The 26,822-nt window shown below is 57.3% G+C and overlaps 1 protein-coding gene across 1 annotated transcript in view; it reads right to left on the bottom strand.

Moving 5' to 3' along the window:
• Positions 1-26,822, bottom strand: part of LOC111157359 (adhesion G protein-coupled receptor G1) — a 38,118-nt gene that overhangs the window by 2,987 nt on the left and 8,309 nt on the right. The window contains exons 2-12 of the mRNA XM_022518702.1: positions 8,774-8,871; positions 7,794-8,216; positions 7,026-7,158; positions 6,285-6,432; positions 5,593-5,724; positions 5,144-5,260; positions 4,884-4,929; positions 4,618-4,721; positions 3,489-3,607; positions 1,494-1,762; positions 124-232 (exon numbers count right to left, since the gene is read on the bottom strand). Of these exons, the coding sequence (XP_022374410.1) occupies positions 124-232; positions 1,494-1,762; positions 3,489-3,607; positions 4,618-4,721; positions 4,884-4,929; positions 5,144-5,260; positions 5,593-5,724; positions 6,285-6,432; positions 7,026-7,158; positions 7,794-8,216; positions 8,774-8,837 (1,664 nt within the window). The 5' untranslated portion in view covers positions 8,838-8,871. The remainder of the gene's footprint in view (positions 1-123; positions 233-1,493; positions 1,763-3,488; positions 3,608-4,617; positions 4,722-4,883; positions 4,930-5,143; positions 5,261-5,592; positions 5,725-6,284; positions 6,433-7,025; positions 7,159-7,793; positions 8,217-8,773; positions 8,872-26,822) is intronic.

Here is a 26,822-nt window from a genome sequence, read left to right as displayed (position 1 = left end):
TGGCACCTCCAGCAGCCCCAGGGCCCAGGAAACCCCCCAACCGGCATGACCTCAGCCCAGGCTGCTCTGTGGCCCCTGAACCACAAGGCCCATGTTCCAGCCCTGCCACACTCAGCCACTCACATGGAAGGGTAGATGACACTCTGTGGGGTCCTCTGGACAGCCAGGATAATGGGGCCATAGTTGTTCACATCCACAAGAGCCACCAACATCACCAGGAAGATGGGGAAGCCTGCAGGCCGCAAAGCATGGAGCTCAGCCTCCCACCCTCTGAGGCATGCCCCCTCCCCTGCCCTCCAGCAAGACCTTCTCCCGGGCTTATGCTCTGCTCCATCTGAGGTGGGTCCTCTGTGATCAGACCCTCCCCTTCTCGCACTCCAGTTTGGGTTTCCCATAGGGAGCCCTATCTCCCCTGACCTTCCCCCTTCCACCATCCCAGGGGGCCGTGGGAGAAAGGGCCTACATTTCCCTGCCGAGGGGCAGGATGTCAGAAGGGGAGATGGGAGGCACAGACTGGGAGGGTGGGGGACAGCTGAAGGGGGGACTTCCAGAGTCTGCACTGGGCCTTGACCTTGTCCATGGGCTGGAACTGGAGAGCTCTCCAGAAAGGGTCACCCACCACCAAACACTGGGGTCTTGACACAGAGCTAACTCTGAAGGAATTTTATGTAAAACAATGGAGTGAGCCAAGAAAGGGCCAGATGAGAAACACAGAGGAGCAGCAAGTTGGGTGAGGGATATGGGAGGTTTGGAGGGCTGGTGCAACATCCAGAAGGACTTGCGGTGTGCCCTCTGGGCCTCCAAATCTGACTGAGAGGTCTTGGCCATGGGTAAATTGGGTGGTCTTGGCCAAGAACAAATGCCAAAGCTATGCAGAATCTGCTACATAAGCTTAAGAGGATCCACAGACAGAGCCACCACCAGCCTGGGTGAATTAGGTGAGTGGAGGACTGGATGACAGCCCACTCCTTCCCCAACTGGGTGCCTTTGAGCAGTGCACAACCTGCACATCCATACACAATATCTTTGTCTGCAAACCCCCTTTTAGAAGAGTGAGCCATGTGGAGAATATGTGTTTCTTTCTTTTTTTTTTTTTTAAAGATTTTACTCATTTATTTGACAGAGAGATCACAACTAGGCAGAGAGGCAGGCAGAGAGAGAAGGGGAAGCAGGCTCCCTGCTGAGCAGAGAGCCCAATGCGGGGCTCGATCCCAGGCTCCTGAGATCATGACCTGAGCCAAAGGCAGAGGCTTAACCCACTGAGCCACCCAGGCGCCCCGAGAATATGTGTTTCTTGGGGCAGTGCTCACCACTTCATCTTCCTAAAGGGAACCTTAACCTAGCCAAGGTCAAGAACAAATGAGAATGGGTGGGTGAAGGAAACAGTGAGAGAACAATCAGAGAGGTAAGCAGAGAAGTGGAACCAGGTGCCTGCGTTTTACTAAGTAGGAGAGGCAGGTCTGGGGGCCCAACAGCGCCCTCTACCAACTTACCCCAGCCCATGATGCTCAGCTTGAGCAGGTAGCCAGGGACATAGGTGCCAAAGACCTCAACCACCAGTCGGTAGAGGTTATAGCCCTCAAGGCCCATCCAGCAGAGGCAGGCGAGCAGAGAGAAGTGCAGGAAGATGGCACTGGCACGGCAGCCAGCCTCGGAGCCCGTCAGGGCCACTGGCTCACTCAGCAGGAAGCTCACGTCCAGCAAGAATACGGCCAACAGCAGGTTCATGTGCACTTTGATGGTGTAATCTCGAGGCTTCCTCCTACACATGAGAGGGGGTGGGGTCACCCTGGTGAGCAGCTTGGAAAGGTGGTGGCTGGACTCCTCCTCCAGGCAGCCTTCCCAGGGTACACACACACACACTCTCTATCCCATCCCTATGGCTGCAGCCAGGTCATTCCCCACAGGTCCCTGTGCACCTACTGTGTGCCAGCACCCACAGGCTCGGGCTCCATGAGCACACTGAACAACAGATTTAGCCACGGAGAGAGCAAGCAGGACAAATCCAGCCACTATAGTCAACCAGATGCTCCCAGAGCTGGAGGGAAAAGACTTTGGATTTGTTGCTGTTTTTGGAGAATCCATGCCACCTGTCTGTCTGCATAGTCATGTGTCTGTGAGACTGACTGCGGGGGGAGAGGAGGACAGTATGTCTGTCTGTCTGCAGGTTTGCAAGTCTCTGAGCACATCCCAGCACCTCTCCCACCTCAGGACTCTACCCAACCCAGGGAGGCACGGCTGGCATTTCCTCAAAGGGCCCCCTCCTGTGCACTGCCCAGCACCACCCACCACCTGTGCCAGAGGGCAGGACAGGATAGCCACGCCCACCCACCCCTGCCACCAGCTACTGCCTTGGGCTGCTCCCTCCCCCCACAGTTCACTCGTCTATTAAGTTTATGAAGTGGGAGGACAGCGCCCCTCATTAGGTAAAGCCTCAGTCCCTAAGGTTCCCTGGCCCCGTCCTTGGGCACTCTTGTGATCAATGGGTAGGGCTGGGGGCTCGGCCACTGCCCCCTGGCCTCCCCTGAGCCTGCCAGGTGTCCCCTGTCACCACTCCAGCCCCACCATGTGCACAGCTGCAGGCTCATACAACACAGTCACTTAGGTACCCGCAAGCACACGACTCCATCCCCCCTTCCTCGCACGTGCAAGCATGTAAGCACACTCTAGGTGCTCGCACCCACAGAATTTAGAGCTTCCCCCCTGCATGCAAACGGACCCAGGCCCAGGCTGCAGGTGGACCTCCACTTCAACCAAGCTCAGCGCTGACCATCCAGACCCGTCCATGCAGCCAGTGTGAGGAGGGGTGAAGGCGCTCCTTCCTCCACCAAAGCCTTCCCGTGGGCACCTTCTTCCTCAAGACACCCAAATGACAGAAGTGGAATGACAGAATCTTCCATGGGGGGGACAGGGTAGGCTTTGTCAAACTTGAATGCTCACAGGGGTCAGGCCTTAAATCAGACACCGGATGTACGCCTGCCTCTGCCCCTTCCTTGCTGTGTGGCCTCAGGCAAGTCCCTTACCCTCTCTGAGCACTCTTTCACAGGGCCCTTGTGAGGACTGAACCGGTTTCATGCATGTAAATCACTTAGAACAGTGGGTAGCATGTGGGAAGCTCCAAGAAGGTGTTAACCATGATTATAATTGTTAACATCCTATTATTATGGGCCCCCAGGGGTGATACATCTGATTCTTCCAAGGCAGAAATCTAGATTTTTATGTCACCTCTCCCTGTGTTCAGTGTTGGGAGATAATAAAGTTTTTAAGTATCATGTCATCCGAACACCACGGATCTGAGGAGACACAGCCCCCGGGGGGTCGAGTGACTTTAGTTCCCAGGGCTCCTTCCTGCAACCACACACACATTTTGGGTTGAATCAAGCTGATCTCCAGGGTGGGTCTCCATGGTTGTGGGGTCCCGGCTCAGGGGCCCAGAATGAAGGTTCTCCCTACCCCCGCCTTACCCCCACCCCTCCTCCAGGCCCTACCTGGAGCAGAGGTAGGCAGCAATGGTGAGGACGCAGGCCAGAGCAGAGATGACACAGCCCACGTAGGAGACGAGGGTCAGGTAGTGTTTGTGTACGGCATCTACCTCCACAGAGGCGACCTGGGTCCACGAGACAGGCGGGGGCTGGCCTCAGTGTCCCCAGCTTGACACTGAGGGATTGCCCCAGGTGAAGGCCAACCTGAGCCTCCCGGGGGGGCCTGGGGCATCTGTGAACCACCACCACCCAGAGCTGAGCAGAGGCTGGTCCGTGAGTGCATTCTTCGGAAGGGGAGGAGGTCTACAGTTCTCACGGACTCCTCAAAAGGGTCCCCCACCCAGCACAGTCAAGAACCCTCCACTAGAGGGCACCTGGGTGGCTCAGTCGGTTAAGAGTCTGCCTTCAGCTCAGGTCATGATGTCAGGGTCCTGGGAATAAGTCCCATATGGGGCTCCCAGCTCAGCGAGGAGCTGGCTTCTCCCTCTCCCTCTCCCCCTCTCTCCACCCATGCGCTCTCACTCTCTCTTTCTCTCAAATAAATAAGTAAAATCTTAAAAAAAAAAAAAAAAAAAAAAGGACTCTCCACTAGAGAATCCCTTTTCCAGCCTGGCACTCATTTTTTTCTAGAACTCAACACCGGCGTGAGCATCCCACACCCAGGGACGTTTGGAAGACCACTTTGATCCTCAGAAGCTGGGTCCCAAGATTCTGGGAGACTGAATCTAGGACACAAAGCTTCTGTGATCTTGGGGACACTGAAGTCCGTTGTGAGACCCTCCACAATGGGCCTCAGTATCCCCTCGAGGGCTCTTTGGAAACGTACTTGTGCCCTTCCCTCAGCCTGTGGAATCAGAATTCTAGGTTAGGGCCAGGAATCTGCATTTTTATCATGCACCCAGATTTGGGAATAAAGAGCAACAAAGTCTTTAGTGACCAGCTCTCTTGCTTGCTAGCTGTGTGACCTTAGGTAAATTGCTTAAGCTCTCTGAGCCCCGGTTTCCCCATCTGTAAAATAGGACAGCAACAGGAGACACCTTGGAGGTTGGTGTGGGGAACAAATGGCATATTTGTGGAAGGTGGCTGGCAAAGCCAACCCAGGGTATGGCTGCAGGGCAGGAAGGGGACCACTCACCATCAGCACTGCAAAGTACGTCAGGTGGTTGCAGTGGCAGGATGTCTGCGTCTCTCTCCGGTTGGTCTCACACCCAGCATCACTCCAGCTCCCCAGGCCGCTCACTGTGGAAGGGTTCCGTGATGCTCTGATCAAGGCAAATCCCTCAGGACTCAAAGCCCACTTTCTCCAGGAAGCCCTCCCTGATTAACCCCATCTCCTCCACTCTCCAGGACCCCCTTTCTCCTCCAGATATCCACCCAGCTCAGAGAACCCTCCACACTCACACGTTGGGTCTTCCACCCAGAATACGCACTGGAGAGTCACATTTTTCTGTAGGGGCAAGAAAGAAGAGTGGACCCCATTATAGCCTGCTCCTTTCTGGGCCAAGCAGAGGAAGTCAGTGTCAGGCCACCATCTTGTGTGGACCTGACCGGCTGAGGTCCTCAGCCAGCTGATCATTTTGTTAAAGACAAGAGGCTCAGAAAGCAGGGCAGAAAAGATAAGCAGGGGCCCTTGTCTCCTTGGCGGGTTTGCCTGCACTCACCGGCTGTGGCTGGTGCTGGAAGGTAAGCACCACGGGCTCCGAGAGGTTGGCTACTTTGGTGTTCTGCACGACAATACCCAAGACCTTCTCACCCAACACTTGACTGGAATTCTTGTCCTAGATACATGAGATGGGGGAGGAGAGGAAGGGTGTGAGGGCTCAAGGCTGAGAAGGCCCAGACATCCCCTGGTTTTTCTAGACTCCTGTCTCTCCCCCACACATTGCTCTGAGATGCTGAGTCTCCCTCTGGCAACAATTCTCGCACATGGAGTCATTTACACTGTAGCGAAAACAACATAATTTAGCATTCTCCTGGGGAGATTCGCACGTCACAGTTCCATTTCTGACCTTACAAGGAAAGGTTCTGACTTCTGGATGAGGGGGCTTGGCTCTATGCCTGCCTTCTACCTCCCCATCAGACAGAAACTGCTTTCCCTGGGGCTCCCCACCTGGAACAGAGCTTGACTGCTGAAGTCCACCAGGAGGAGTCTCTTTTCGGCCTCCCCTCTCCGGCCTTTGGTCTTCTGGAAGAGCGTGCCGGGCAGTAGCACGGAGTACTCTTGGATCTCGCTCTGTCCCTCCTACAGACCAGAATCCCCGTGAAGCTCAGCCAGAGGTGGGCTCTGAGGCCTCTACCTACCCATGCCCCTAACACCTTCCCAGGCGCTGCCATCTTGAAGCCTGCCTCCTCCTGGAAGCCCTCCTTTTCTTGGCTCCAGTGCTGGCTGGGAAGCCTGGTGGGTTGAGCCCAGGGTTCCGGGGGCAAACAGGCCTGGGAGACTGCTTTGCCATCTGGGCTACCCGGGGTGGGGAGGATGGGGGCAGCGTGGTGGCTCCTGACTAACAGGCCCACGCAAGGGGCAGTCTCAAGACTGACATGCACACACAGGTGTCTTGGGGTCTTCTGTTCACACGGGGGGTACAGTGGGAGCCTCTGATGCCATTCACCCCACCCCACCCCATCCCCACCACTCTGCCAGGAAGGGTCCTGTGCTGCGGGGCAGCCACTCCCAGGGTATTCCCTGGGCCCAAGACCTTCCTTGTCAGCACAGATCTGGCTCCCAGAGGCCCCTGGGGAGGGGTGTGTTCATGCTTCCATGTCTGCTTCCAGCCCCGGCCAGCCTGGCCCCTGACCCCTGACCTCGCGCCTAGAGTGGATGTGCAGGCCCTCAAGGCTGGCGGTGGGCTGCAGCTTCCACACTGTGGCGTTGACCAGATCCTCCTCAAAGGACAGTGTGTCCCCAGGGAACTTCACAGAGGTCAGCTTCGACTCCAGGCTCTGCAGCCTCCTGGCAGGGGGAGAAGGGGCGGGGAGGTTGATCCTGGCGGGCAGGAAGATGGAGCGAGACGGGGAATCTCGGCGGAGACACAGGAAAAGAGACAGACTGAGATGGGGGAAGGAGGGTCAGGGGGCAGCAGGGAGGGGACAGGAGAGAAAACAGCCCTAGGACAGTGCTGGCTTGGGACAGAGAAGGCCTGTGGGTGAGTGGGGGCGGGGGGGTGAGAGGAAGCTGAAATGACAGAGCAAACAGGAAAGGGGGGCGATTCCGAGCACCAGGTTCCAGGCCCAGCTGTGCCTGGACTGACCCGCTCTGTGGCCATGGAGCAGCCCTACCCATCTTCGGGCCTTAGTCTGTCAAGCTCTCAAATGGGCCCATCGGTTCTTCCTTTTTTGGTGGGGAAGAGGGCTTGGGTGGCTGTCTGGGGATGGTGATATTTGTTTTTACAAAGGTCAGGGGTTTGTCCTGCGGGGCTGGATTTTGATTCCTCCCTAGGAGGTGGAAAGACGAGGGGAACATTCCGGTCCCAGGAGAAGTCTCCATTGCGCCTCCCACTCCAGGTCACTGCCCTGCCACATCCGGGTCTGGGGGACCACACTTACTGGCTGGCGGGGGTGGACGAGGGCCTCCTCGAGATCTTTCCAGGGTGCCTCAGAAGCTGGCTGAGCTGCTCGAGGTCCTTTTTCAGCTCGCACATGTCCACCGAGGCATTGTGGGAAGCCTTCTGGGGAGGATCTGGAACAGGGGACAGACAGAGGCTGTTAACCAGGAGCTAGATGCCGGCCACACCCATCCTACTCCCATTTAACCCTCTGGTGACTGTGAAGGCCTCTCTCCCCAGTTTTACAGAGACTGAAACTGAGCCTCCAAGACAGTGGTGAACCCCCCAAGGTCACCCAGAAGCCAGCCAGATGAGGGCTCTGCCACACGGGACCCTCCAGCAACTCTAGCCCCAGCAAGGCCGGCTGGGACACACCTGCCCAGGTGCCCTTCTGTCTACACACCTGGAGCTGGGAGGGCCTACCCCGGGAGGGCTGTGAGGGTGAGGGGTTTCATGGGGCCTCTGGCTTCTGACACCCAGTCCCATCTTTCCACACTTTCTGCTCCCATCCTGGGCAGGCCTCATCTTCCTTCACCTGGACCTACCCTGCAGCCTCTGGATGGGACTTCGCCCCTCTGCCTTCACCCCTACCTTTCCACAAACCTTCCTGAAGCACACCTTGAATCACACCACTCCCCTCTCAGACACCTTCAGTGGCTCCCCACTGCCTGGGAACAAAGCCCAAGGTCGTGACCTATCACACAGACCCAGTTCACTGCCCGGCCTCCCGGCCTTTGTCCAAGTTGCTCCTGCCCAGAAGTTGCCTTACTGTGGAAGGAGAAGGTGAAGCCGGCAGCACTGGGCAGACTGGTGTTCTGGGGGCTCCACCAGGAGGTGACAGAGGTGGCAAGCAGTGGGGGGCCTGGACCCAGGCTCTCCTTTTTGTGCCGGAAGCACAGGAGTCCAGAGGCTTGGTTACTCAGCAAGAAGTTGCTCTTGCCATAGTGGAGTTGCAGAGTCCCCGCGTGGTGGTTCCAGTACAGGCAGAAGTGGTAGAGGCCCCTGGGCTCAGGGAAGAGCTGGGAGGCTGGGAGCACCGCTGGGAAGGGAGCGTGGATTGTGAGGGCTCCCTCTGAGTTCTTGATGGAGATGTGCAGCTCTGACGTCTGCTTGTAATGGAGGCTGCTCTTCTGTGTCTGGTTCCTCTGGCCACAGAAACGGAAGTCTTCATGGGGGCCCCCACCATGGGTACCTGAGGAGATAAAGACTACAGATGGGACTCTGGGGCAGGGAGCAGCCAGGGGGCAGGAGAGGGGTTTAGACCTTGGGCCCAGAATACTGGATCCCAGCACCTGAGATCCAGCACGTTCCAAGGGCCTATACCTCAAAGATCTGCAAAAATGTAAATGTGCCCTACTCACAAATTACCAGCTTTGAATTATGACAAGAACTAAAAATTAACAATAATTTCAAAGGCAAAAAACATTTCAATAGCAATAAACTACTTCATGAGGCCATGTCTGCCATAGACTGTTATGCAGGCTGTGCACTGCACAAGGATGCTCTGGCTGCAGAGCTGAGTGAGGCCAAAACCCAGTCCATGCTCCCAACCCCAAGCTGTGCACTGTGGGGCTGCATCCCCATAAAGAAGGGATGCCTTTTTCTACAAGATACCATATACTTGCTAAGCTGCGTCTAAAGTCCTGTGCCTGCCCAAAGGGATTAGTGGATATGCTGGCAGCTGTCCTACAGATGGGAGTGCTGTAATGTAAGTCACAACAGTCCCGGGGCATCCCTGAGATCGCCTACCTTGAACCAGGAAGAGCAGACCTAGCGAGAACAGTACCGTCTGCTGCAGCACTTGGGCGGCCATCTTCCACCCCAAGGTCACCCTGAGAAGTCAGCGCCTGAAAGAGGCCAGAAGTGTTAGCACGGGGCCAGATCTGCAAGGCGGTTGGGCCAGCCCTGCAGAGAGGGAGGCCAGTGTATCTCTGGTGTGGGATGTGAGGTAGGGAAGCAAGTGTGGAAATAGCCCATGGGTCTCCCCAGAGCTGCCAGAAGCTGATCATCAAAGGGCAGCGGCCATCTGGAGCCCAGCCAAGTTCAAGTCCTGGCTCCTTCTCACACATGCTGCGTGACCCAGCGCAAATCACAGAAAATAGGACAAATAATAGTACTTGCCTCTAGACCCAGCAGTGCTGGGGTCATCTTGGCTAGAATCTGGTGGGCAAGGCTCCACAGCACCAGCTGGAACCACCCCCACCATCCTGCCCCTCCAGGAAAAGGGTGGATCTTCGGGTTCCCCTCCAGGAACCTCACCGTCATCATCCCCAAGACCCAGCTCAGAGAATACCTCCTTCGGGAAGACTTCCCCAACTCCCTCTATAGTCAGTCCTGGCCTCCTTTGCTTCCCACCACTGGCCAGGGCCGCCTCTGTCCCCCAGGCAGTGCAGGATGGTTCATTCCCTCCTCAGCTAACGAGGCAGCTCCTGGTCCATCTCTCTGGACCCAGCTTAGTGCATGGGGGTTGCTGGACAAAGGCTGAGCAGTTGGACCCGTGAATGAAATGAAGGATCAGCGCTCCCGCAGCGCCCCCTGCAGGGAGCGGTGGAGAAGGGTGCTTCCTGTCCTGACCACCAGGGAGGGCCAGTTCCTAGCTGCCCCCAACTCCTCCTCCCAACCACAGCTGGAAAAAGGCAGAGGTGTGTTCCAATCTGATAGGGAGACACTGTCAGTGTGGCGGAAGTGGGGGGAAGTCTGGTTTCCCCCTCCCAGTCCCACCCCAGCATAGAGTGGGCACTTCTGGCCCCCCCATGGCCTCCATTAGCTGAACACCAGTCTGCCAGCCTGTGCTCTCCCACCATACTCCTGTACCTTATTCGTTGTCACTTCAACCCTGTGAAGTTGGCCCTCCTGTTGGCGCCTTTCCCAAACAGGGAATCAGAAGCCCAAGGGGTTAAATGACCTGCTCAAGATTATTCCAGAGGCCAGGGCTTTCCCTGCCTGGTCAGGACTGTGGTGCCTTGCAGGCAACTGCATGCCCGCCCCTTGGAGAGAGTGGCCACGGCCAGCCGGCCCCATGACTGAATGAGGCACCGACACCCATGCAGCCTTCTTCAGTTCACAGGGAACTGTGTGGGGCTGTGGCAATATGTGCCATCATCTGCCACAAGCCAGGTAAAGGGAAGTTGGAGACCTGGGTACTGCACGAGCAGTCTCTGTTTAGAGGAAGCCAAAGGGGGCTTCCAGGAAGAGGTGGCTTTTGGACAGAATATTGGAGGGTTGCATTAAAGGGATGGGGGACCCAGGCAGGAGCTCATTGTCTCCTTCCTTGAACTAACTTGACCCCCTGAAGCTAGAGCCAGTCTCCTATGTCCCACCATGCATAACGGAAGCCCAATTTCCAGGCCCATGTCAGTCCAGTCATTGGTCAGCTTGACTCATCAGCTTGCCTCTGTGGCGTCACATGACCCCTTAGAAGAAGGCTTTGAAAGTGTTTTAGGGAACGGTCCCTGTCACTCAGGTTGCAATTTTAAGGTTTCACTCTGTCCTCTCTGAGCATTTTGGTCCTTTTTGTAACCACGTCCTGTCACCTCAGACCAACAGAAGGAAACCCAGCCTCTGGAGACAGAGACATAGTCCTCCTGGACCCTCTTCTTTTCAACCCCTCCTGCCAGTCCCTGCTGCTAGCTACCTCTGATCCCTCATCCAAATGTCACCTCCTCCAGGCAGCCCCCCTCTCTGCAACCATTGCTCTACACTTATGAACTTGTAGCTGACAGATCACTTAGGGACTTGGTCCAAATGCTCCATTTTATAGTATCTGGATTCAAGGCCCAGAGAGGACCAATGGCTTCCTGACATCACACGGCAAGCAAGGATGCAGCTGGTCAAAACTCCATGTGCTTCTGTGGCCCACTGGCCTTCAAAGTAAGCTACCCCTGTTGGTAAACAAGGGCCCTGGACAGGGCAGAGTCAACCATTTTTGCAACAACCCTCCTGGATTGAGCTTTGAGAGTAAAAAAGGCCCAGACAAAGAAGTGACCTTCCAGTCACCGGAGGGGTACAAGCGAGGTTGCATGAAGTCCCGCGAAGGGGATTCCAACACAGATGACCAACTGCATGACTCTGACCCTTGCAGGCCCATCTCCACTCTACCCTGGCTGTTTCAACAGCCACTCCAAGGTGGATCACTCTGTCCCCAAGGGCATTCTTGGGATTTGAGGGGGAGGGTCTGCCTGGCTTCCTTTAACCGGCTCTTAGGCTGTGGATTGGACTCTGGGGTCAGACTGCCTGTGTTCAACTCCAGCTTCTCCTGCTTGTTAGCTGCGTGTCCTTGGGCTAGTTCCTCACCCTCTCTGGGCCTCACTTGCCACATCTGTACATGAAGTGATACTTGTAAAGGACTTAGAACACGGCCACGCATGCAGTCGGCATCCTAGGTGTCAGCTAAATATCTCTGTGTACTTTCTGACTGGCTTATGCCTGCCCCTACGTCAGCACCCCAGGGACTGTCACAGGGTCCTACTCCCTCCCCTCCCGCTCTCCGGGCCCCCTGCCTTGTGGTCCTGGCCAGCTCAGCCTCCAGAGCACCTTGACGGGAAATTCTTAGAGCATGAAACTTCCCTTCCGGGAGCGCAATGGGAAGCTTGGAACCCCACCCCGAAAACCTCCATCCTTGCAGCCCTGATGTGAGGCTGCTCAGAACCCTCTGAGGGGCGGGAGAGCAGGGCCGGGGACAAAGAGAAGATCCCAGCCCTTACCGGGAAGGGGGAGGGCACTGCCCGGCTAGTCTGCTTGGCACCTTCCCAGCCCATTTCACACCTCAGAGAACCCTGCCCACTCTCGTGGCACCCTCTTCCTTTCCTCCATCTCCTGCCTGTGGTTGGGGGGTGGGGGGAGGGAAGGTCAGCCACCCCCAAACCCCATACACACAACCCCCCCCCTACAGCCAACTCAGATGCAGTCAGCATCCCTGATGGGGACCACACTCTCCCAGCACCTCCAACAGGGCTGCAGAATGCCCTGGGCACCACCCCGGGAACCCCCCATGTGGCTCAGCCAAGGAGGGAGAGGTCCTGTGCTCTGGAGGCTGAACCCCAGAACCAGGAGCCAGGGGCCCATACGTGGACCTCGACACAGACTGCAAGGGCAGAATCCTGTCCCTTGTCGCTGAGCCACAGACTATCAGAGCAGGACAGGCCTCGGCTGTCTAAGACCCTTAAAACCAACCATTGGTGCGCAGGCAAGATCAGACCTCACATAGCACTGGGCCAAGGCCAGGGTGCCGCTGAGAGGGGGACTCTAACGGCAGCACCCCGATGATCCCAGCAGGAGCATCATGTGAAATCCCCAGAGCCACTCTGTGAGGCTGGTCTCACTGCTTTGCCATTTTATGGATGAGGAAACTGAGGCTAGGGAAGGGTTAGCCGATCCAAGATCACCCCAGAAGGAGCCAAGACACAGACCTGCATCTCACCCTAGAGAACCCCTGGCAGAGGTCCTAGACATGCATCCTCCCCCCACTTTGGGAGGTCTCCCAAAGAAAAGGAGCTAAGAATGAGGGGGCAGCCAAGACCACTGGCAGGTGCCGACAGCTCCAGCCTGGGAGAGAGGGTCTGAGGACCAAGTCCCCCAGGAGAGATTCCCCTCCCACCTCCCCTGCTGGAGCAGCTGCCCTTGACTTCAGGCCTTCCGTAAACACACACAGGGAACAGAACGGTCTAACCCAGCTTAACACAATGAGGGCCACCATCCCAAGGTCCCCAGGACACAGTCAGAGCAGAGGGTGGCCAGGGCTTGCCTAAGCCCACACTCCCCCACCCACCCCCAGTACTGGCTGGGCCCAGGAGAAGGAGCTCTGGTTCCCATCAGACCCAGCCCTGCCCATCCTCTTGGTTGGGGAGGGGGCACTGGGCAGAGGACCTGTGGCTCACTTTCTCCCTGCGGAGGCCTGAGTCACTTCCTCTGCCATCCGTGTCGAGCCACGAGTCACCACTGGCCCAGTCCAGGCTCCTGGAAAACGCATTTCCTCTGAGGACGGAGGTGGAAGTTGAGTGGACAGGACCTGGTCTGGTCGGCTTGGAGTTAACCCTTTGCAACCAGGCACCTCTCCAACATACTTAGTAGGCTGATGCCCAGACCTGCCCCACCACCACAACTGCTCTTCTAGAAGTTCATATCAGAGTTGCCCAAACTTGCCCGTGGGTCAAAACCAAGCCAGGGAGCTCACGAAAGTGCAGATTCCCCAGCCCCGCACGCTGAGGATCAGAGGCCCCAGGTTTGGGGCGGGGCTTGGAGTCTGGCTTTAACAAGCGTCCCATTGATGGACACTCCTAGGGCTTGGAACCACGGGGTTCCAAGCCTGGGATAACAGTAGCCCTGTTTTCCAGAGAACACCAGAGATGAGGGGGCCCAGGTCCAGATCACTCAGCTGCTGAGTGGCATGGCCTGGGCTGGGGGTGCCTCTCCACCCCGGCAAGGACATGGCAAGTCCCTCAATGGTTCGCTTGGTGCTTAGCTGGGTGCCGGCAACCTGGAAGGGGCTTCCCGAAGGACAGAAGGGGTGGAAAGGGAGCCCTGGAGTGGGTTTTCAGTTGTGAGCCTGATCTTGTCTTCCTCGAGGGTGAGACAGAAGGGAGAAGACCCAGCTCAGGTGTCCTGCTCCAGCCTCCATCTCTGGCTGCTCTCCAGCGGCAGAGGCAGGGGCAACACGGAGCTACAGGCTACCTCCTTGAGCCCAGGGGCAGAGGGCTCGGGAAAGAAGGACATGACCCAGGACAGAGACAAAGAAAGGAGTGGGTGAGCGGAAAGCCATGAGAATGTAAGCCCACATGTGAGTGTGGGTGTGTTTGCACACATGCATGTACGGGTCTGCAGGGGAGCAAGGGGAAAGCAGAAGAAGGCTGGGAAAGGGGGAAGGTTAGCTCTGCGGGGGAGGAACAGAGGGCTGCTCAGACCTCAAAGGACAGCCAGGGAAGGCAGTTAGAACAGAACAGAGCACAGCGTTGGCAGGTGCTTCCTCCTTGGGGGGTGGGGCGGGGGGTCGAGAAGACCCTCCACTGGCACTTTCTGAATTATTCGAGAAAACTAAACCTTACTTAGAAACACCAGCTCTCCAACAAATCAATGGAGGGACCCACATCAGACCTGGGTGGGACCCAGGGCCATGCCCCATCCTAGACCAGCAACCCCCCTACCCTCAGCAGTGCCCACTCCCTCTCCTCCCTCTGCTCCCATTCTCCAGTGGGGTGGCCAAGCTCAGGCTAGGTGTCCACCTTGGCTAGAGGTTCCCCCCAGCAGGATGTTCTGGGCTGGCTGGGGGAAGCGGAGTGACTTCAGTTTTCAGGAATTCTTCGACAATAAAGGAGAATAAAAATTAAGCTGCCTGTCTGCCCCCAGAGGCTGGCGGATGCCAAGGCCGTGCCCACTCACTGCCTGGGATGAGTCTCACATTCTTGCACCCGACCTGCTGGAGGGCCGTCCCTGCCGGCGTGGCCCCACCTCCCTGCGGTTCTGACCAAGTCCGTGGGCAACGACTCTCTCTGTGTACCCAGACGAGCCCTAGCCCAGTAGGAAGACTGAGGAAGGGGGGAAGCAGAGAGCTGTCTGCTAGGATGGGAGGAAAGGGTCTGTCGGTGTGCAAGGACCCTGAGTCCTCCCCAAGAGCCTTATCCAGAGCCACCCACCCGGAAGCATGCTTTATCTAGCACCAGAACATTCACTTAAGGGACCTCAGAGAGGCCAACGTGTAGTCACGCAGGCAGACGTGAGCCCGGGCTTGGGTGTCCTGCCTCTAAGCCTTTCCACACACTGGTCCTCCTTCCTGGGATGTCAGCCTTAGGATGTTTCTGATGCCCTGGGCCTTGGGCCTCCACACCCCACCCCGTGGCCTCTGCACTCCAGCCCACAGTGCTTGGCCAGACCCCACAAGGTGGGGAGGTGGGGGAGGGGGGCAGGGTCTGTCCAGCACATCGGGAAGGACCCTGGAATCCAAGGAGGGGGATTTAGCAAGTGTTAAATCCATTTAGCAAGTGCTCAGTTTGTGCTGGTGTGGAGCAAAGCACTTTGCACAAATTACCATTCAGTCCTCACCGTGAGTCCAGGGAGCAAAGGCTATTATGACCCAAATGAAAATTTAAAGTTTAAAGAAAATGAAATTAAAGTCCAGAGAGGTTAGGTGAGGCCCAAGATCACACAGCAAGTAGCCAAGCCAGAACTCAAACCCAAGGCCACCCAACCTCAAAGCCATGCTTTATGTCATGGTGGTCTCCAGAGTCCTATCCCTTTTCTGCAACTGTCTCCTCATCCTTACCACGTGGTAACTTGCCAAAGCACTTTCCAAGAAGCAATAGTTCCCAAGTTAGAGAAATAATGCAGGCCCTGCTGGGTCTTGTGTATTAGCATGTCAAAGGCTCTGATAAGTCCTGCAGAAAGAAAATCCTCAGAGCTTGGTTGGGCTTAGTTTTCCAGCCCACTGTGATGGCACATCCATTTTAGCATGGGCACCTGTTATCAACATGAGAAGCGAGCTCTCAAAAATCTTGCGGCCACACAAGATAAGAAACCCGTCAGCACCCTCCCTCCCAGACTCCAGCCCCTCCCTTTCCCTCAGAGGCCATTAGCTACCAGGAGATGGGCTGCAGGAGCCATTTAGACTGTGATGTTCCCCCAGGCAACTCATCATCATCCTTGACACTTCCAGGCGAGAGGTCCCTGGGGAGCCTGGGGTATATGCAGCCCCATCCCACCTCCCTCCTGTGGGCAGCAGCAGTTCTTGGGGAAAGGGGCACTGCCAGCCCTGTCCCCTGTCTGGCCCTTCCATTAAAGTAAGCTATAGCCAGCTGGGCCCTCAGCCTCTCCTCAAGCTGGGACACTTAGGAGATTGGAATTGAGAGAGAGAGAGAGAGAGAGAGAGGGAGGGAGGGAGGGAGGGAAGGGCAGAGAAAGAGAAAGAGGCAATATGAGCATGCCAGAGCTTTTAGAAGCCGAGAATCAAAGCCTCTTAGAATTCGAGAATGGATTACAGGGACTTGGAACCTAAAAAGAGAAGAGATCAGAAAGGTCCCAGATCTGGCCCAGGCTGGGATCGGACTCAGACGCCAGGGTTTTTTAGGAGCAGTTCGGGAAACCTAGTGCCAGCCTCATGCTCCTGGCACAGTGTGGGGCCGACCCCCCCCCAAGTCTCCCCATAGCTGTCTCCCCAGGAAGCTGCTGAGGCAAGGCTCCAGGGCACCAGACACACACCAGTCAGCACCTGCCCAGAGAATGCAGACGCCCAGAGCAGGGGTGGTAGGCGCTAGGTGTGCTGGGTCCAGAACTAACTGCAGTCAGTGGCCCTGGGAACTTTTGGCCAGCCCATCCCCTCTCTGATCCCTATCCCCATCTGTCTTCTCCATGGGCTGGGGCCTCTGGATGCTTCCAGGGAAGACCAGGGCTTGTGGCCCAAGTGGCAGCCAGGAGCAAAGAAGGTGCTTGGCCATCTCCTCCTCCTGGCCAGACTCTCTTCCCTCTCAAACCACAGGCAGACCTCATCTGGCTGGCTGCAGTGTTCCTCCCCATCTGTGTTCCCACACTGCCCAAAGCCAGGCCTACAAGGTCCTCCCAGTTAGCATCCTGCTGGGGCTGCAGATCAGCTACTCTGGGCCTGGCAGAGCAACCGTCTTTGGAATATAGGACCCTAGTATTCCCAAGGCCAGCCATGAGCCCTCCCTTTCTTTCTTCCTCCTCCAGGTCCCAGATCCCTGGCTGAGATGTGCATAGGACACACAGCCAGGTGTCATCCCCCAAGAAAGCTAGGGGCCTGGGAAGGGCAGTGGAGGCACAGACCAGGATCCCACCCAGCTCACTGAGCGCCACAGTGTCCTCCATCACTATTCGCAACCTCCCACCCCCCGCCCCGGCAGTGTGCTCACCCCCTCCAGCAACACAGCTAACGTTGATTAAAGCTCTTGGAAAATTCAAGACTCGAGTCTAAGCTCTTGACACAAAGGAACACAGTCATCCTCCCCCAAACCTTAAGAGGCATGTGCCGTTATACTCATTTAACAAATAAGGAAACTGAGTCCCCAGAAGGTGGCACTACCTGCCGGGGACTGCCCAGCCAGCGCAGGGAGGGTACGAGATGCTGCCCCAGGGCCTGGCTCCAGAACGGATGCTCTTGGCTTTGTGGCCCTTGGCTCTGTGGCCCGTTTACCCTTAACCTTACCTGACTGTTAGAAAGCTTTCAAACTCGCAGGAAAGGTGTTTGCAGATGTGTCTCCTTGGGGTTCCAAACACCCTTCCCCTGAGGGCCCAGGGGATCCCCATCCTGGGGATGCAGCCTCCCAACACCCCTCAGAAGCTTATCTGTGTTCATTGAGGGGGCAGCCCAGAGCTGGAGTGTGGCTGAGGAGAGTGGCGTGGAGCCCTTACCCCCCCAACCACTTCCTCCCTGTGGCTGCTGTCTGACTCCCCCTTCACATAGCCTCTGGGCCTCCAGAGGGTCCCTGCTGCCACCTAGCTCCACCCCCACCCCATCCATCAGCTACCTTAGCAGTGCTGGGGAGAAAGGGGAGATGGGGAAGAGGGATGGAGGGAGAAAAGAAAGAGAGGGGGAAGGGTAGGGAGGTGGGAAGGAGCAGGGGAAGGGGAGGCAAAGGAGGGGAGGAAGAAGAAGGGGAAAGGGAAGGGGAGGTGGGGGAACAGGGAAGCAGCACCAGGAATGAGAGGGATGGAGGGGAGAAGGGAGGAGGGGAAATTGTACCTGGGCTCCTCCTTTGTGGCATCGAGTGGAGTAAGTACATAAAGAGCGTGAACCGTGCACCGAGTGAGCAGAGGGCTGCAGTCTGCTGGGCGGGTGGATCGTTTTCTGGGGAGGAGAACTTTGAAGCTGAGCCACTCCAGCCCCTGCCCCCTCACTGGAGCTTCAGACAAAGCGGGCAGCCACGGAAGACGCGGGCTGCAAGCCCCAGCCACTAGCCCGGGAGAAGGGGCGCAGGTGACAGCAACCCCTGGCAACCGTTGCCCTGGCAACCGTTGGCAGCTGCAGGAAGGGGACTACGTCACTGCCCGGCTCCGACCCAGCAGAGCACAGGCGCCCTAACTTGTCCGGGACCCAAGTCTCCTGACTCAAACACTGGCCTGACCAGGAGGGAGCCAGCAAGAGGAAGGGCAGGGTGGAGAACGGTGGGTTATGGGTCACGGAGAGCAGCACCAGACACCTGCCTGAGTTTATCAACATTGACTTTAAACCAAATCCTTTTGGGACGTGGCGGGGGCTACCCTTGTGACCAGAGATGCCTATTAGCAGCTGCTTTTGCCCCTGGAGGCTGCCAGGCTGTGGCCTTGATCTCTTCCCAGGCTGGACACCCCTCCAACCCTCATCACTGGCTGTCACAAGTGCCGAACGTGCACCATACTTCTCCAGAAGCCTTCTAGGTTGCCACAGCCCACCAGGAATCTTCCTTCTGAGATATCCTTAGGGCTGGGGGCGTTCCCCCTGGCTTCCTTCCAGAGAGTTCCCTGAGGGCCAAGAGTGGGTCAGACCCTCCTTTCTGTGCTGCACAGTGAGTACCAGGGCGGGAAGGGAAGAGAACACAGTCAAAGCTTCTGAAACCCCTTCTATGTGCTTGGTACTACACTAGGCATTTTGGAGATCTCTTTCTACAGCTTTCCAAGGTTAGCTCCATGGAAGCTATCTTCCAGATAAGAAAACAGAGGCTCAGGGAAGTGATGTGACTTGCTCAAGGCCACCCAGCTGGTAGGGAGGGATGGGAACCTCTAACCAAGATCTCTTCTGTGACACGAAGACATCAAGACCAAACGTGGATCTGACGCTTGACAAATCCCAGCCCCCACCAAGTGCACATCCAAACTTTATTTGATCTCCTCCAGTGACAGGGAGCTCACTTTCTCCCAAGATGGCACATCACTTTGACCTCTAAATTTTCATAGCCACCGAGTCCAGGAGGAAAGGGCATCGAAGACAGGGGGTGGCCTCCACGTACCAGACAGGGCAGGGAAGAGAATCAGGGGCAGACGTGTCTGCCTGGGCCTACGGCTCCAGACCAGTATCAGACCAGGAGACAGGGTGGCGCTGCTCAGGAGGCTAATGGGCTAGGGTCTCAGCCAAGCTGCTATGAACACTTTCCCAGAACAAGCGGGGAACCCCCTTGGCAATCACACTATAAGGGGCCGGAGGGGCTTTGCGATGGTTTCTGGCAGAGGCCATGGGAAAGGCAGCAAGGGCTTGGGGCCGGGGGGGATGCTGTGCCCATGCACCCGCACACCTCCCCTCCCATCCCCAACCCCCACCCGTGGACCAGAGCCAGCGGGGCGGCTTCAGTCGGGAGGCAGCTATTGTCTTACTGCTAGCCCAGAGCTATGTCCTATTCAGGCACTATTTTTGGCCCCCCCGGAGGAAGAGGAAAAGAAAGCAAAGAAAGGAGCTGCTGTTCTCAGTGGAACCTTCTCCCGGAAAGGATTCCAGGGCCTGCTGGGCCAGAGAAGGCAGGCCCTGTCGAATCAGAAGCTTCTATGCTTAAAAAGAGCTGGCAGGGGACTGCCGTTCAGGGGAGCCAGGCACAGATGGGGCACCCCCGGCCTTTACACACACATGGTACTCACTAACTGCAGGGACTCATCGGTAAGGGCTGCCCAGAGCCAAGTCTCTGCCAAAGACATTGACAAGGCTCACGACACTGCGGACCAGAGCAGAGTGTGGGACAAAGATGATGAGGCTCATTTTACCAATCAGACAGCTGAGGCTCAGGAAGCAGCATGACTGCCCAAATCACAAGCTAGCAGTCCCACACACCACCACTACCACCTGCCCCTGTCCTCCCCCACCCACCAGGCATTCACCAACTCCAGCACACTAGCCTTCTTTCTATCCTCAGACACACCTCAGGGCCTTTGCCCTTCAACATAGCACATCCTTTCTTGGACCCATTCCCTGAATCATTTCTTCTTAGTCCTTATTTTGAATATCACCTCCCCCAAGAAGCCATCTATGATTACCCAGCCAAAATTATCCTCCCCATCGTCACACTCATCCACGCCACCTTATCTTCTTAATTTTACAGCACTTAATGCTGTCTGAGATGACCCTTCAGTCTGCTTACTTGTTTTCCATTTCTCAACACTTACTGTCTGGTTCAACTTGAATCTCCTGCACTAGTGTTATCCTTGGTGCACAGTCGATGCTGCATGAAGGCTGGATAAATACACAAATGAATGAGACAGAGCTGGGATTCTAAGCCAGGTCAGGCCAGCTCCGAGCCAATTCCTGATGCTATACTTCTGCTCCAAAAGTGCCCCTGGGGCGGGGGTTCCAGGATCGAGCCATCCTGACTCCCCAGCCTCTGACTGGCTAGGGGGCATAAGCATCTCTTCCCAGTGCTTGATCAGAGAGGGAGTCCCAAGACTGTGCACAGCTTAAGAATAGGGATAGGACCTAAAACGCCAGCCTTGCATTTCCTCCAATACACAGCTGCCTGGTAAAGGCTCTGAAAAGTCCTGCAGTGAAGAAGCCTGGGAGCCCAAGCCTTTCCTATATCACTAAGACCACAAACGGACTCTCAAAGTTGCTAGATTAGGTGATGTCTGAGATCCCATCTGAATTTGTGATCACTGAACCTTGGGTTTTCTCTGGACTCAAAGGCAGTTATTACCCCAGGTCCCTTGACAGCCTATTCCTATGGCCCAGGGCTAAGAGGGGACCCAGGAAGGAACTTGCCACGAAGGTGGGTCCCATTCCCACCGATGCAAATGCTAAACTTCCATCTGGACTCCTGTGGCCTCCCCCAAGGTGGGGCAGGGAGGGGAAACTGTACATTTCTGTGGCCAGGGAAGATCCTGGGGTCTAGGACCCTGGCGGTGGGCATATCCCAACGGCCAGCATTCAGAGACTTACAAGGCAGCAGGGAAGCAGGGAAGGAAACCACGTGGGAGCACAGATCATATGAAGTGCACCTAATGTCCCATAATGCGTGTGCCTGCCCACTCTATGAGGGGGGCACTATTATGCCCATTTCACAGCTGAGAAAACTGAGGCTCGGCCACGGGAGAAGCTGTTTGCCCAGGGATACACGTCTGGTAACTGGACCCCAATCCAGTTCCATACAAGACTTTGCCTGCACTGTACCTTCTGCTCTGCATGGACCCCCTGCCTGGGACTCTCCAGGACACAGAACGGAAACGTCAGTAACTCTAGGGGATTGGATAGGCAGCTCCACGAGGCTGTGCTGCACCCAAAACCTCACAGCCCAGGAACAGGGGCTGGGCCCCTTCATCCCTACACCCATGGGGTCTGCGAACACTTCTACCCTTCCTGGACAGAAGTTACTGAGGCTTCCAGCTCTGTGGGAGAGAGAACCCGAGAGCAGGAGCTGAGGTGGGGACCCCTGGATGTGCTAGCACTTGCTGCAGTGTCTCCATGGGGGAGCACCGGCTGTCCTCCCAACAACAGCTAGTGACAGGTAATGCTCCCTGGCCTGCCCCACGCCCATGCCTGGCCAGGCACCAGGACCTGGGAATCCCTGGCTCCCAGCCTGGAGAGAGGACCCCACCCATCTCGTCTGGGCTGTGTGCCTAGGTGGCAGAGCCCGAGAGAGGGTGGCAGGTGCGGCCACAGACGCAGGATAAATACAGCTTTAAGGAAACTGGGTGAGGACTCCTTCGGGGCCTGCCCGCTGTTGCTGTCCACAGCTCTCTCTTGTGAGGCCCTGTCACATGCAGGTGTGTGGGAGGGGGAAGCGCCACGGGGTCAGGAACACCCCTACCCAGGTAACTCGCCCATTGGATAGGGAGAGCAAGGGGCAACATCAGCTCCCTGATGACTTGGGGTGGGTGTGTCCCCTTCTGGACCCCTCCCTCCCACCCTCCAGACTCACTCCCGCCCCATCCCTGTGTGTCTTCCACCCAGCCCGCCAGATGATTGGGAGGCCAGCGGGAGCCTCCCAAAGATGCCACTGGATGGCGCTACTGGTAGGAGTCTGGGCACAGTGACAGGCAAGGCTCTGGAGTCCCACCTGCCCCCAGACATGGCCTGATGCCATCTGGATGACCAGTGGGCTGGCTACTTAGGGACTTAATGCCTGGGGACGATGTGGGACTTGGGTATCTCTCCCACTCAGGGCCAGAAAAGCGCGGGGCTGGAAGGAGCCGTAAAGAACCCCACCTGCTGCTCCAGTTCCCTCTACAATTCCCTGCCAAACTTAAACACTTACAGGGATGGGAAGCTCACTATCTCAAGTGGAAGCAGCCATCTGTGGCGGCAGGGGCAAGGGTCCAGGCCTGTGTTCAGGCCCCCACTACCACCGACTGTCCAGGGAACGTGAGACCTACTTCCTTATCTGTGAAATGTAGATAAGGATTCAAATCTCCAGGGGCCAGCAGTACTCAAGACTGGATAAGGGTCTTCACAGGCAGTGAAGCTCTATGTACCAGAAGGGGTGGGTGTTTATGAGTCTCTCCAAGGGTTTGGCACATGGCCAGATGGTGGCACAGCCAGAGGAGCAGTAGGCAGAGGGCACCAGGCCAAACATGACTCAGTTGCTCCCACTAGCCCCTGGGATTCAGCCCTCACATTTGTCACCATGAAGACAGGTGGGTCTAGGCAGTCATCCCCCCTGCCACAGGGTCAGAGACCTAAGGAGCTAACCACAGAGCTCCCCCACCCCCCACCGCCCCAAGAGCTATACTTGTCCAGGGACCCAGAGGGGGCCAGCCACCAAGTGCAGGCGAGGGGCCGAAAAGCCAAGGAAACAGCCTAGCAAAGGAGTAACCGTAGAGTGCTGCCCAAGGAAACAAGCCCAACTTGGACTTAGGCCTCCCCTGCAGGCCCAGGATAATGGCCAAGTGGTCGGGTCTGGGGTCAGAGAGCAAAGCAGGAGGGAGTCCCATTCTTGAAGAACACCATGCCAGCAGACCAAGATCCCGTTGGATGGGAGTGTCCAAGGGCCCCCATGGGCTCTGGGGGCCTGGTGACTTTCCAATGACATCATGGGAGCACAAGGCTGGATAAGCTCACTGTTGCTTCCTGTGATCTTGGTGGTGGCCCAGATCAGTGGCAATGACAATATCACTTACGGTGTGCCAAGCGTGACACTCAGCACTTAAAATACAGTGGCTCACTTCACCTTCTCAAGGGACCATTATCAGCCTCATTTTAAAGACGAGGGAGACAAGGCACAGAGAGGCCAATACACCTGTCCAAGATCACACAGTTGATGGAACCGAGACAGAACCAGACAGCCCCAGAGCCACTATGTTGGGCTGCCTCTCTCAGGGGCACAGCTAAGTTGGGCGATGGAGGAGCCGAAGTTCTGGGACAGCTCTGCGTGGGTTCTACTGCCCATGGGGCCCCAGGGGGACCGCCATCTCAGCTCGTCCCGCACAGGCCTCAGAGAGAGATTAGAAACTGAGATGTCTTCATCCCCATTTTACAGCCTAAGTAACGAGGCTTTGAGAGACTGAGCTGCTTATTCAAGGTTGCTTTTCCAGGATTTGAACCTAGATCTAACTCAGCCACCACGTGACCCTGAAGACAAACTCTTCAGCCTGGGTTTAGAGAAGACCTCTCAAAGAGGCTCAATGAGCTGAGTACACGCTTCCCACCCCAGGGCGGCTCCAGACCCATCCCAGCAACCACCCTGCCCAAGGATGGGACTCTTGGCTCTGTGTATCGTAGGGACACTGAGATCCAGGTAGGTCACAACCTTGGGCCCCTGTGGGCCTTGAAAGACAAGGCTGGGGCTTCTGGGAGGTGTAAGGCAGAGACCTGAGGACAGGGCAGAGAGACCTGAGAGGCGGCTTGAGAGTCTCTCCTTGTTGCTTATCTGGAGTTCACCGAAGCGGTTTAGGGGGAAGCTGGGCTGGAGCCATTAGCTGCAGACCGGCCAGCCTTGCAGGGACCAGGTGCAGGGCTGGCTCCAACAGGAAGGTCCCCGCCCTCCCCCCCAGGCCGCCTCGCTGTAGCCTAGAGCCCATTCCACTGATGCCTAGAAGCTCTGCCCGCTTCTCGGGGGCTCAGCCTTTATCTCTGCCTGCCTGGGAACAGCCACGGGCACCACAAACTGTCTGAGCCTAAGCCTGCGGCCGCTCAGGAACCCAACACCCAGCCCACCAACCTTCCCACCAGGTCCTGCCAGAGCCCAGGTGGCCCCAGCTCTCCCCAGGGGGCAGGCAGGATGAAGCCCCACCCCCAAGCCTGGGTTGTTGCTAGTTGTCCCTGGGCCTCAGTGCCCCCTCCTGTCCCATGAGGAGATCTTAGGATAAAGGCCCAGCAATCCCTCCTTCACGTGTACAACAGTCCCCCCAGTGGAGACACTATTGTTACCCGCTTTTTCCAGATGAGGACCCTGAGGCAGATGCCCCAGGTCACACCACCAGAGAGGAACAAAGCCAGGACTCTCCCCAGGCAGACTGGCCTCGGTCTCTCCCTCTCCGTGGGTCCCGACACCACAGCAGAGCGCAGGTTCGGCAGGGGCGGGGCTGGGCTCCCTGACAAGGGCACAGGCTCTCTGGCACCCAGCACGGAGCCCAGCCCGGCCCAGGAGCCCCCTCCCAACTGAGGGGGCCAGGGCAGCACGGTGGGCAAGATCGCAGACTCCGGAGCCCCAAAGACAAGCAGTTCCTCGTGGGTAAACCCCCCGTGCCTCAGTGTCCTCGTCTCTCAACGGGACAGTCAGGAGCACCAGCCTGGCAGGAACAAAGGCGTGTGCAAAGCACAGAGCCCAGCACCCAGCAGGGTCTCCAGCAGGGAGCTCCACGATGTTCTAGCTCAGGCCAAGCCCCCGGGAACCAGGGAGAGTTTGGGACCTCAGGGGCCCCAGGTGGGTGCCTTGGCCCACCTGTTCCAGAGTAGCCTAGCCCCAGGCGGGGGTCAGAAATTGTGTGTCCCGAGCTCCTCCCATGCCTTGGCCCCTCTCCCCAGCAGCCCAGGCCTGACCCCAGAATCTGCGGGACTCCCCGAGGGCCTCAAGGATCTCCCGGTGAGGCATGAGGAGCTGACGGGTGGAGGGTAAGCCCAGGGAGCTTGAGGCCCAGCCAGCCCCTCCCCGGGGTCTGAGAGACCCCTTTGTGCCAGCCCGGCCCCATTCCCCACCTGCCATCTGCCTGGTCCCTGGGCTCCTGCTTCCCCGACTGCTGGGTTTGCTCACGTGATGCCCCCATCTGCTGGGAATCAGAAGGCAGGGTCTGGGGGTGCCATGTCCTCCCCCTACAGCCATGCCCCTGACTCTTCACCCCTACCCTACAGGAGCCCACCTGTGCCTGCATCCCTGGGAGGTGCCCCACCCCCACCCTCCACCTCCCACCCCCACCTGCCTTCTCAGCTCTGCTGAGGACCAAGGGACCTGTGGCCTGGCTCAGCCAGAACACGGAGCATGGTCATGTGACCCCCTTCAAGGATTGCCTCTCTCCCCCTCCGGTCTTTGTCATGCCCGCCCTGCTAGGAAGGCAATGGCCACAGCACACAGACTCTGCCTCTCTCAGCTGCCCTCCCTTCAGCTGGGGGCCCCCTCGCTCTCTGTCCCCATAGCCAGGAAGCTGCCTTCCAAGCACAAGCAAGCGGTGGACCCAATGGCCTGGACTTTGGGCAGCCAGGCCACCCTGCATCACAGCCTTACCCTCCCCATCCTGTTGGGGTCATAGCCAGGGCACCCAGCACCGCCCCCGCTGGCACCCATCTGACCATGCTGCTGGTCACAGTGCCATCCCCCGCCTGCAGTGCACAGGGAGACCTGCTGGCTTGGCACTCCAGGCCCCATAAAGTGACCCGTGGCAGGTCTCCTCTGCCATCACCTGCTCCATCTCCCAGCAACCATTGTTCCCAGCCTTTTCCATGCAATGGTCTCTGCCCAAAACGCCCCCTACCCCATCCTCATATATGCACTTCAGTCAACCCCTTTACCCCTCCCCACAGGTCTCCAAGCCCAGCCGGGTCCTCCTCCCAGCTCAGAAAGCTCTCTACCCCTCCTCGAGCAATATTCTGTCACTCCTCAACCCCAGATCCTCACCGTCTCGTTTATCTGTGTCCCTGACGAGCCAGGCTGACCAGCCCCTGTCCAGGGGCCCAGGACACCGAAGCCAGCACCCGCAATGCACGCAGGCTGCCTAGCACAGCCTCTCCCCCACAGACCGTGCCCGGACTGGTGTCCTTCACACACGGACACCCTTGAAGCCAGGCCCCAGGACCACAGGCAGAGCAAGCTATCATCACCCCTACATACCCATTCAGCAGCTGGGACAACTGAGGCCCAGAGAGAAAGAGACGAGGCAAGGTGCTGTGACTGAGGAGGATCTGTATCCCAGATGTCCTGGGTCCCTGCCACAAAGGGGATTAGGTCTGGCTCCCAAAGCAGCCCAACCTCTAGACACTGGCAAGGAAGTCTACATGGGACCCTGGCCTGGGCTCTGGGGAACCAACTCAGCAGCTGGTGGCTCTCACTGACAGGGAAGGCTCCTTCCCCCTCAGTCTCCAGCCCCAAGAAAGCCCCTCTGCCGTCAAGGTGCTCGCAGGGAGGGTGCGGGGGCTTGGCCCTGAATTCGGACCACCCATGAGTTCTCAGACGCCTTAACTGTCTCATTCATTGCTCCCACCCCCAGGATACCAAGCACACAGTAGGCACTCAATAAATGCTTGCATGAGTAACTTCTTTGGTGCTCTGGAGCCTCAAAGGCTCTTCCGACCCACCCTACCAGGCAGGATGGGAGTTGGGGTGAAGGGGTGAGAGGTTCCTATCTGAATATAAGCACCCCAACCCTCCTCAGTAAAATGAGCTCCAGTCCTTCCCGTGGGGCCACGGGAGACCCCAGCTCAGCCCCGCAGGAAGGAGGTTGGTTGGGGAAGAGGAGGGAATGGGAACCAGTAGAT

Source organism: Enhydra lutris, unplaced genomic scaffold (genome assembly GCF_002288905.1).
Source record: "Enhydra lutris kenyoni isolate GAN:26980312 unplaced genomic scaffold, ASM228890v2 scaffoldscaffold54, whole genome shotgun sequence".
NCBI lineage: Eukaryota > Metazoa > Chordata > Mammalia > Carnivora > Mustelidae > Enhydra > Enhydra lutris.
The sequence above is the reverse complement of the archived record's forward strand: the minus strand, read 5'-3'. Positions and strand labels throughout refer to the sequence as shown.